At 38.4% G+C, this 11,832-nt stretch overlaps 1 protein-coding gene across 1 annotated transcript; it reads left to right on the forward strand.

The window, feature by feature from the left end:
- Window positions 1–315: 315 nt before the first annotated feature.
- CEP70 (centrosomal protein 70kDa) lies at window positions 316–11,181 on the forward strand (the record flags this gene model as incomplete). Its single annotated transcript, XM_009696319.1, has 15 exons — window positions 316–424; window positions 587–710; window positions 1,041–1,221; window positions 1,544–1,713; window positions 2,975–3,034; window positions 3,722–3,821; window positions 4,219–4,307; window positions 4,667–4,741; window positions 5,846–5,948; window positions 6,637–6,807; window positions 7,453–7,599; window positions 8,123–8,291; window positions 9,582–9,696; window positions 10,643–10,722; window positions 11,120–11,181. Coding segments are annotated over 15 exons (1,755 nt in total), but the record flags the coding sequence as incomplete, so codon positions are not given.
- Between the last annotated feature and the right edge of the window lie 651 nt (window positions 11,182–11,832).

An 11,832-nucleotide genomic window follows, 5' to 3' on the forward strand; every position in this document is an offset into this window, starting at 1 on the left:
GTTACCGAGGGCCAGTTGTCTGGGGTTTTTTAAAAGGTAAATTTTACTCATTGCATGTATTTATCCTTTTAATAGTGATCAGGAAAACTGAGTAATCTGCATATTAAGTACACTTTTTTCCCCAGTATTTTTTGGAGATCCTATTGGAACATCTCAGAAGCTCTCCTATAGTGACTGGGGCTTCTTGGGGGTTTGGGGTTTGTTTATTTTTGTTTGGGGGCATTTGGTACCCTCCACTGCCCGCACAGCAGGAAGGACAGGAGACTGGGAGCTGATCTGGAGAACTCAGGTTTCTGTCTCTTCTTCTCCTTCTCCCAACTGCAGCAGGAGAAGGCAGAATGGGAAATCTTAAACAAGCTATTAATGCGTCATGGGTTGAAACCGGTGAGTCTTGCTGCCCCCCAAAGCTGCATAAATACATCAGGTAAGGAAATGCTAATTTTACAAGTTTTTATCTTTGGAAATAGTAAACCTAAGTTCATAAGGCATCTCTAAAGCCGTCACTTCCAAATAGTAGTAGACATGCGATCTTCTTTAGCTATTAAAAGCCTTTCATTATGACTTTGCTTATTTTGTGTATCTCCAGATATGATTGTCTTAGACAGTCAGTCTTCTCTAGAAATAAGACTTGCATTAAAAACACTGGTGGAAGACACTGACCGACAGCAGAAAATGATGCAGGGGCTTATGGAGGCTAATCGTTGTCTTCGGTAAGACACACTGGAAGGAACTTACCTGCTAATGCAAAGTGAAAGTATTATTGGTGTCCATCTCCTGCCAGGCAGAGCTCTTGTCACACGCGAGGCCTAAGACCTTTTTCCTGAGATTATTGTCCAATATGCAGCAATGTTGGCCTAGTTCCTTTTGAGCTCTTCTGTAATTTCACCTGGTGCTTCTTCCCATACTAGCATGTTTCTCACACCTGCTGCCACAGGCTATTATTGAGCGTCATCAGATAATGTTGTCAGGCCTGTGCTTCCTTTGCTGTCTTCAGTGAAATGAGTTTAATTTAAATCAAGGATTTATTTCATTTTTTTCAGAGATGAGATACGACAGGAACGAGGTCGGGCATCTCGACAAGAACAACGGGCTAATGATTTGGAAAATGTGGTGAAAAACATTAAGTCCAAAATTTGTCAGCTGGAAGATGAGACAATAGCTAAAGTTTGCCAGCAACAGAATCAAGTCAAAGAACTTCAAAAAGATCAACAGGTTTCACAGGTAGTTCAGATAGTGCTGCTTGAGGAGTCAAACTTCTGACTTTTTTTAAAACCTCTAAAAATATTTACCTTGATCAAAATAAACATGAGTCTTGGGTCATAGAGTTAGTGCACTGTTTATAGCTAAGATTTTTCAATCTATACAGAATTTTCTAGCGATAACTTAGAAAAATATCTATATCCTTCTTCCACTGCCTCTTCAGTATGGCTAAAACCCAAGTACTAAGCTTGCTTGGGACCAAGTGCCTACTTGGACACATACAGTACAGTCTCCAGCTCGTGGGTTAGAGTAATCTCATAATGCTCCTGTTATCTGTTCACAGGCGAAATATCAACAGCAGCAGGAAAAGCTGCAAGAACAGGAAGAGATTATTGCCGGTTTGCAGAAGGAGCTGTGCAAAGTTGGGATGGAGGAGCAACGGCGTGTTGCCACTCAAAACAAAATGTTTTGTCGGTTTTGCAAAAGAGCTCCCAAGTCTCTTCTAGATCAGCAGTAAGTGATTTTCTTATATTGATGAATGACCTGTAACATTAAATGAAGAAAAGGATTTTAAAGTAACTGTTCTTGATATTTATATGGGAAAAAAAAAAAAAGAAAAAAGCTGGAGACCTTAGGAGTGCAAGCTGAAATATGAATTCTCGTAAAGGTACATCAATGCAGTAATTTTTTCTTGTATAAAAAACGTGAGCTGGATAAATCCATGGCGGAAATTAAAAAATTATCAGGCACTGCATACACTAGGTGTCAGCAAAGAGAAGGGAATGATTCACTCTGGAACTGCAGGATCTGCTAGGGTGATCTCATCCTGGGATTCTAACATTTTTAAATGTAAATTAAAAAACCAACCAACCAACCGAAAAAAAAAAAAACACACACCACACCACCACTCAACCCCTCCAAAAAACCCCTTCCAGTTTTGGAAAGTGGTCTTTGCAACTGCTGACTGCAGGCTTGCTGTAAGGCTTCCCAGGTACTTAGGTAAAGTTCTGAAAGTATTCCAAGTCTCTTGCAGTAAAATCTCCATAGTTCTGCTATAATCAGAGATTTGCCACTTCTTAGGCCTCAGGTAGCCATCAATTTATTGTGCTGATGTCACCTGGTTTTCTAGGCCTGGCTAGCAATGTTTGCCTGGGAAGCATTTAAAAGGGATTGTGAATGCACAGCCTTTTTCTCGTGCCCTGACTGTATGAGAGGAAGGATTGCTGAATTTTGTTCCCTGTGCTTTCTCATCTGTCTCTCTGAAACAGACAATCTCAAGAGTGCTCAACAGGAGAGGCAGTTTCTCAGCTGTTCAGTATTTTGTGGCTCTATTTTTTGCAACCACTTACTTTGAAAGCACTTTTAGTTTCTTTGGAGACAGATATTCTCAGGCTATGTGGGACCTGTGCTCTCTCTACCTCCTGCAATAGTTGCTGAGCCTCAGCGCTCAGGACTGTGCTTCACTGTTAAGCTTGCTGGGTAAACATAGTCACAAGATGAGGAGGCTGTCAGGGAGGATTTAGGTTTTTTTCCCTCTTGAATAATTTTGCCCCTTTCAGACTAGTACAGAGTTAATGTCTCTACTTTTCTGTTTCGGAAAACTGCGACCATGTTTGTTTGATATGAGAGAAAACCCGCTATTTGAACCAGTCACTTCTGAAGTGCAGTGTAGTTCTATAAGCTGGCCTGTTCCTATGGGTTGGTCACAGTATCTTTCAGGCATGATTTTTTTGAGAATATCTGAAATTCAGAATACCATTTTTCCTTTCTTCAGGTTCCTTTGTCTAATTGATTATTATGAATCTCAAATTAGTCAAATGAAAAAGGAGCTAAGGTAGGTCTCATCTAATGCCGTACGGTTCTACTGCTCAAAATTTTCCTACTCCTTACTGTTCTTATATCTTATAATGGTAAATATTCTATGTTCCAGACGTCACTAGCATGTAAGAAACAGCAAAGGATTGTAATGGTCATGGCAGTTTGGATTCATGTGGGGAATAAGTGTCAGTCAGGCTAAGTAGCAGCTCAGTCAGGAGGCTGGGACAGCTGGGAAGTTGGGGGGATGATTTAAACACTTGAGCTATAAATTTTCTTTTTTTTTTTTTTTTTTAATTCCTTTCCTCTTTCACAATGGTTCACAGGCAGAATTACTGCATTACCTGTGCTCAGTTGACTGATGTCCCTCAACAAAAGGAATATGAGTTTTTCAGCTCTATTGCGATACCTACATGGTACAAAGCAACAAGCAGATACCTAAGAGATTCCTGTAATTTGAGATCATTATCTTGAAAACTGAAATAAGGTTTGCTTGTACTGGAATTTCTCTTGAGGAATAAGTACACTTAATTAGTATATGAAACAGCTTCCCAGAAATAATAGAGAAGAGCAGTGGATCTTAGGGCAGAATTTCTATTCTATTTACTTTGCAGTTTCTGGAAACATTTTCATGTGTAACTGCTAACTAAACCAACTTAGATCTTTGAGGTAATTGAAAGCTGAAACAATTTATTTTTCCCAATAGGCAATATAAAAAAGGTGAAGACCAGGTACAGAGAGAAGTACAAAGCAAGGAAGAAATCTTAAATCTAGATGCCACTCCTAATTATAGAGCACTGCTCATGGTATGGAACTGCTAAGAATAAGTCAGTGCAGATCTTTAGATGGTAACCCTTCAAGAGCCACATGGAAACATAAATGAGTTTGTTTTCTATCCCCTTGTTCTTATCGTGTCTTCTCAACCTGTAAACTCTCTGGGCAGGGTCCACTCTCTATGCAAAGATTCAGTACTATGTTGTGAGTCTTCTTTGCTGGGGACTGCGTAGATCTCCTTAATCACAGGTTCCTCACCTGTGGTCTAATGCAGCAGGCTCTTGATCTTAGTTGACTAATTCCTCACCCATGCTGTCTAGCTATAGAGGCAAATGGGAACCCTTCTTAACATGCATGTACTTTAAATTGTTCAAGCTTGTTGATTATAGAACGAGTGAAATAAAAGAAATAACACAGTCTATGTTGCAGTCTTTCCAGAAACAACTCGTTGAAACAAAAGCCAGGAATGAACAGCTTTTGCTTGAAAATATAAATCTCAAGAAAGATTTGGAAATAAGGTGAGAAAGGATAAGTACTGTCCTTTGTAAGGGCACTTCAGAAGACTTTGCTTTACAAAGAGCGGAATCGAAAGCACCAGCAACTGGAAAAGTGTAGTATGAAATCTGCCTTTAAAAGCGATTCATAGAAATAAGATATGGCAGCAACAGTCAACCTTCCCTCCCTACACTATTAATAACAACAACTGCTAATGGTTAGTTTGCTGTTTATTGCTGTTGTCACTTAGAAATGTTGCAGAATTTCATTTCTAGAATCATCTTGTGGCATTGGCAAAGCTCTTTTACTTTTTTGCTTGGCTGAATTTTATAGATACCTTCAAATGCAAGACATATAATATGGTACTTTTTCTTTCTAACAGACCAACTGCACAGGAATTAAAACTTTACAAGCACCAAATGAAGAAACTAGAGAAAACTTTGAAGAAAACTATCCAGTAAGTATATTTCTTCAGTAACTTTCAAGAATCCTCTGAACTTCTTAAGGCAAAATACTCTGCAACCTGTAATGTAGATAGTAGCTTATAAAGCATGTACCTTATCACCATTCCTCGGAGCCTGTTTATGGGCAGCAAATGCTGCTGTATCTCTGAAGACACCCTGTGAATCTCTGAAATGATGGTGTGGTCTCCAAATAGGGGCACAGCAGTATGTCTTTTTTATTTCATTTTGTCTTTCTGGGTTTGATTTGAGTGCTATCGCAGGCAATATGGACAGGACCAAACTGTGTTGTTTGCTGCTTCTGTGAGCTATAAAGCAAGTTACTGGTTACGTTATGGATTATGAATGAGAAAGTTTGAGCTGGCAAAATGTTACAGCTGCTACTGAAGTTATGTCCATATTATTCTTAGAAATTGACTTAGTTTTTTCCTGAAACATTGCTAAGAAAATACATTGAAGGTATTAGAGATCCAGTAAAGTGTTTTTGTCTGTAATTTCACTTAATCATTTGTGCATGTGTATACTGAATGCTAAATATTTTATAGCCTGAAAAAGACATCAGTTAAACTTTAAAAATGTTCAGTTCTTCATTTTACATCGTGTATATTTATATGGTCTTTTCTCTTATGCAGTGGGTATGATTTAGATGGTAGTTTTAGAGAAAGTTATCTTAGATTTGACAAGAAGGGTAGGGAGCTCTATATAGAAAGCGAGGAAAGATGTTCAAGCAGAAGCAGATAAAGACTGTGAGCATGGAATTTGACCCTTTTAAATAAAATTCTGGATTTGAAGTCTTCACCTGTAGTAGAACTTATGGTAACAAAACAACTGTACATCTGGCGGAGTCCCTTCTAAATTAGCATGGAGCCTGGAATAACCTCAACCTGTAGACTTAAGATAAATTAATGATGTTTACATTAGGTATTATGTTCTTCAGCTAGTTCAGTTTGATGGAAGTCTGTTGGCAGGCATCATAAAATGGAGATTTTGCTTTATAGGTGCAAGTATATGTGCTACATACCTGGTTCTTTATTCACATTGAAAGTAGTATCTCCTGCTAAGGCTACTTGTGTAACCCATTGTACGTATTCGGCATGTAGATCTTCAGGGAATAGTACCGGAGAAAGAACAGAAGAAAAGAAAGAACCTGAGAGTATTGCAGGACTAGATCAGCTGCAGGCAGTTTGCCAGCAGTACTTACAGGTATGCAAATTTTATCTGTCCTGTGTGTATCTAGCACTGTTACAACAAAATATAATACACGAGTTTTGTTTAACTATGTAAACTGAAGCATGCTATTTTGAATCTAAGAGTTCATATGAAGTCCTCTACACAAGATGCATAACATTCGGGATTTGGCAGTTAATGTAGGCTTGTTCTTAATTGCTCTATCTTAGTGTCAGCTACCTGAAAATACAGCAAGGAAGCAGAGACTAGGTTGGCAAACATCAAATCAGTGACTTTGCTGAAGTCTTTTCAGGACAGGGAATTTGTTCAAGGTCTTGGGCAAACCAGATTCTTATATTACGATTTTAAACATGCCTGAGGAGATACTGGCTTTTATTTTTCTCTGAATAATAAAACCAAAAAGCAAATATAAGAAAACTTAGCAAAATGTAAACTGTGGAATTAACAATACCTCAAGTGGATAAATGTTAAATACCTCTCAAAGGGAAGTATATTTGCATTACTTTTACATATCTTCTAGCTAGTATATTTTTAAATCTTTGAATCTGTTACATATTTAATGTATCTATAAAATTCATTGATAGTAACTTACTGGAGCTATTTATGATTTAATGTTTAGACAATCATGACTGTGGTGGAGAGGGAATTTATTATAAAATGTCATACATGTTTGAGCAATAACTTTTGTTATTTATTGTTGAAGGTTTTGTCCCATATTGATTCTATTTTGCGAAGTCCAAGAGCTCCTCCATTAATATACAGGCGCAGCAAGGGGCCAGTGCAAAATTATATTAAAGAGAACGGACAGGAAAGTGGGTTTGAGCACCTTCCACTTACTATAGAAATGTGGGCAGATCAGCTAATGGCCCTAAAGGTAATGCATTATTGTACTTGGCTTTATATTCTTCCTTTAATCTGCCATCCCTCCCCATGTGTAGGGTTTTTTTTTCTGCGTGTAGCTTTTGTTATTGCCTGACTTGGTGTTAAATTTTTAAAATAATTCTGCTGTCCATTTATATGCCACTTTAAAACATAGTAGGGTGAAAAACTTATGCAGTGTTCCTACAGGCCAGAGATATTCTTCTGTGTGTATTGTCTCAATGTTTCTGTTCAGTGGCTGAGTCCCTAAGAAGACACTTGAGCTTTAGAGTTTATGTACTTTACACATTAATGACGATGCATTCTCTTTCTTCCTTTTGTCTTACCAGAACAGTAACTTGTTAATCTAAATACAAGTAAAGTAATTTTGTTTAAAACCAAACTTTCTGTGACCAACACTTCTTATGTCACTGGAACTATAATATATGAAGTACTTTAATTTTTAGACTATAAGTGTTATTTTTAAATCAAAGAATGTAAGCAAGATACTGTGCTTAAATTTCATGAAGACTAAAATCTTACTGTCATCAGTACTGGAATGTTTTTGCATATGAGAAACAGAAAATCTGCCTGTTTCTATAATGAAAACCACTTTAAGCAGTTACTAAAGTAAGTTGTGTCCCCTCCTTTCTTTTAAAAGGATTTGCATAAGTCCTTGAGAAAACTGTTTCTGGAATTGGTGCCCTGGCACTCTGCAGATCCACAGGATAACAGAGAATCCATACGAGTTGAAGACCTCCAGTTCATAGTAGATGCAATTTTGGAAGAAATAGAACATAAGGAAAAGGTAATTCTTACCAGGGGTTTATAATCACAAGTCACTCTGGAATTCTTAAATGCATTCTTCACACGGTGATTAGATTTGTGCATTTGAAAGCCTTGCAGGGTTTAAGAAATAGCTGTTTGAAGCCATTCAATAGTCAAAGACTATTTTAACATAATGGATAAATTCACCTTAGGGAAGACTGCTTTAATCAAAGTCATTTGACCAACGATGAATTTGCATTGCCCTGTAGTCTCAGGTAATATCCTGTTCTGTCTGTTTCTCAGTCAGCCTTGAGAATACATAAACGTAGTTAGGAAGAAGAAAGCTTTCAAAAGAGTATTTTTGGTTTGCTGGATATTTGTGTCTGAAAACTCTCTTTAAAATATGTCTTCAGATTTAAGAATATTTGAAATGCTGTGATTTAATAAGGGAAGTTACACCTGTTTTTCTTCATAGACTAGTTTTAAGAACGTTTCATGCTTTAAAAGAATCCTTGCTTTGTGAAGCAGTAACGTTGACGAGTTACTCTTTCTGCTTGCTACAGAACACCCAGACCCCGTCCTTACCAACCCTGTTTGCAATAGTCTCTCACTTCCAGAAGTTGTTTGATGTGAATTCTCTGAATGGCGTTTATCCACGAATGAATGAGGTTTACACAAAGCTTGGGGAAATGACCAATGCTATGAGAAATCTCCATGAGCTCCTGGAACTAGGTAAAGACTTACCACCTAGCATTTGTTCAGACCATTTCCAGAGGAAGATGATGACATGTGAAAGGCTGATCTCTTCATAGAAAATATGTTGAGCTGCTGAGAAATGAGTAAACTAGGTATATTCTTCACTGTGAAGATAAAAGTAGGTTGCTGTCAGTTGGCAATTTGAATAGCAAAACCCCATTATTTGTAAGCCTTTAGCAGTTGCTGAGCAATACCAGGGAGGCAGAAGAAAGGAATAACACATGAAACTGAATTATTAAATTTTCTTTTTTTTTTTTTTCACAAAGCTTTGTTTCCTGTGAGCTGACTTCATAATTCTTCTTGACCGTCTTTCATTCTCTACTTGAAATGTAACAAGTTTAAGAAAAAATAACTCAACGTCTGCCGTAGATTTCTACTTAGTTATTTATTCAAATGTAATTACGTCCAACCCTCAGAAACTTCCATCTTACGCTGTTAAACTTAAAAAAAAGAGTTGTTGAATGTCAAAACCTAAGTGCCAGTACTCAGAAGCATACTTTGTTACTTCCCAGTACCCATCCTTTTCTGGTTTGTGCTTCTGGAGAAGAGCAGCTACTGCTGCTCTGGGGTTTAGAGGTTTGGCTGCGCTGTAGGGTGTACAGCCCAAGGGTAAGACTCCTGGATTTCTGAGGTCTTCCGAGCCTCAGTGAAGGAGGGAAGCAGTCTTCCTGCCTGCAGCCAGCACAGGGGGTGAGGAATCCTCGTGTCTCCCTAATAATCGCAAACCAATGGAGCTCAGAGGATGCCTTCTCCAAGCCTAGTTTGGGTAAAATTGAGGGAGAAAAGGACAAGGAGCCCATTACCTGCAGTCCGAGCAGTCAATGCAGGTAAAATCCAATACCAAAACAAGTTCTGGCTGTTAACAAAGTATTTACTGGGCAGGTTCCTTGTGGACATAGCCCCTGTACTGTGCTTCTCCTGTGTTACAGGAACCTAATGAATAACCCTCTCCATATATATAATTTCAGCCGGCTGATTTCCACTGATATTGTAGGGTGCACTTTAGTAGCACCTGTGCTGTGAAAACACACAGCTCTGACAAGTTGGTTTTTTTTAGCCACTAAAGGCTTAGAGTCACCGTTCCTAGTTAATGTTAGTTTATTTCTGACCATAGGCACTTTGTTTTCTGTGAATGATGGAACTTGTATGCCTAGACATATGAAAACAAAAAAAAAATATCCAGACACCTGCAAGAATTAGATTACATCTAAAATACTTTCCTGTTATTACTGTCGTAAGAAACATGAAGTGTTTGTTTTTCCACAGACAGTTTGACTCCACCCACTGTGGTAGTAGATACTGTTGGGAAACTGTGTGACATAATTCACAAGAACGTGACTGAGCAGGTACAGCAGCTTCTGGGGACCCAAGACATCCCCAGGTATGTGGGGCTGTTCCATTGCTGGCCAGCCTTCAAACATCAACTTTAATAATTGAGAGAAACTTTAATCATTTGTTACAAGGTCAGTGAGCTGTGCCAGGAAAGGAGTTACTACTATCCTGAATGAAACAAATCTTGAATAGTTCCAAAAGGATAAAGCTGGCAAAGAGAAAAATTAAGGCCAGAAGGTTCCAAAACACCTTGTTGGTTTGCATGGATAAGGTGATCAAACAAGCCTCAGTATGATGCGTGTTTTGTAAGGAAACAAAGCAAATGCTGCGTGTGGGTGGGGAGGAGAAAGTGTTGCAAGGTTTCCGCTGTCATACTGAAGTGTGTTAGCTGCTAAGAGAAGGTATGCCTCCAGCTGCCCACAAATATTTTGGGAACTGGACAAATCCTGTTATTTTTCAACAGATGACAACATACATGTACTTGGTAGCAGACACTGAGAGCTTGCATGCAGCATGCACTCTGCAAACACATGAATAATTAATTGCAGCAGGCAGTGAGTTTGACACATGCTGAGTTCACAATATGAACTCCCTCAACCTTTCTGGGCTCCTCACAGTTTTAACTAGAGAATAGCTGCTTATAAAATATTCCTTGCTCCACCCCTGAGGCAGTTATATCAGCCACCCCCAGACAGTCTATTTAGCACACACAGACTAATGTTCCAGTCCAAAAATTGCCCGGTGCCATGTAAGGATGAAAGGAAGGATGTATACAGGGCATAAATACTGACATTAGAGATCCTCTTTTGACAGGTAGCACTTGCTGACTGCAGCTTTCAGAACTTGAGAATGCATTTTTTGGTGTAGACGGTTTTCTATATTACTAAGTAGCAGTGTTTTCAGAAAGTCATGACATAGTATGACAAAACAGCCAAGGAGGTGAACTCAAAATGCCCTTGCACCTTTTATCTGACAGTCTCACTTGCACATTTCAGTATAATTGATAAGCTAGAAGAACACGAGTGCTTCTTTCCACCATTTCAAGCTCTCATTCAAGATTTGCTCTGTCTTTTAGGTGAGTAATATTTGCAAAAGTTGTAATTACCTTCATGCCAGTGCTTCCTCCTAAAACTTTAAATAGCCAACACGTGTTTTGTTTACTCCTGGTGTGCTAAAACACAAGGAGGATGTGAGGGAAAGTGCTAACTTTTGCCTCGCTCTCCTCTTTTTTCTATGTTTCCTCAGGAAGTGACCAAAATACTTTTTTCATTGAACATGGGGTTGCATATATTCCATCATAGTACTCACAAGATAAGCTAAATTAATTTTTTTTTCCCCCAAAGCATTCAAAGGTGTGAGTAGTTTATTTTATTCACTAGGTGTACTTCTAACATTTAAGTTAGAATTTTGGCTGAACTTGAAGATGTTCTAGGTACATCTGCCTTACCGTTTTGCTTTTCATTCTGTTTCAGAGATCAGTAACCTGGATGATATTTTACCTACTGTGCGAAATTTGAAATTGGTAGCTAGTTAATCTGGTCTTCTCCAGCAAGATTTATCTTGCCTGTGAATGTACCTGCTGATGCATGTGACATTACAGCTACCTCTAACTTCTGTTACCCTAATCAACAGGTTTGGATTTTTTGACATAAATAAAAGCTGCTGCATTTTTTCATTTTTCTTAATTCTTGTGGTCATGGTCAATTTAAGAAAAACTTGCTATAACTGCTATCAACTGGTCTACTCAATCCCAGAGAAAGAACCACTACACTCTATCAGTCTAGGAAGCTGAACCCAGCACAAAGCCAGACATACTCTAACCACCAAGCATTTTGAATGTTGCTGACACAGTAAGTATGATACAAAGGTGCTCTAACTGCCTTAGCCATAACACTTTCATCATTTGCCTATCTTGGTTTTCTGGAGAGCCTATTTTAAAATGGTGTTTACATTTTCAGATCAGTTTGGAATGCGAGCAAATTGTTATTCAGTGAGTATTCCTTCTGCTTATGGACCAAGGCAGACTACATTACGTTAATCTAGGCCAAAAATATTTGAAACTTGCTTCAGGTGGTGCTTTATGGGTTTCTGCCTAGCACGGCCGCATTTCAAAAGTCAGTATTAGAAAGGCATAGCTCAAGTTTCTTATGCAAGACAGTTAGAAGTTTATTATTGTACAGAAACA

The sequence above is a fragment of the Cariama cristata genome, unplaced genomic scaffold (assembly GCF_000690535.1).
Source record: "Cariama cristata isolate BGI_N322 unplaced genomic scaffold, ASM69053v1 scaffold83, whole genome shotgun sequence".
Taxonomy (NCBI): Eukaryota; Metazoa; Chordata; class Aves; order Cariamiformes; family Cariamidae; genus Cariama; species Cariama cristata.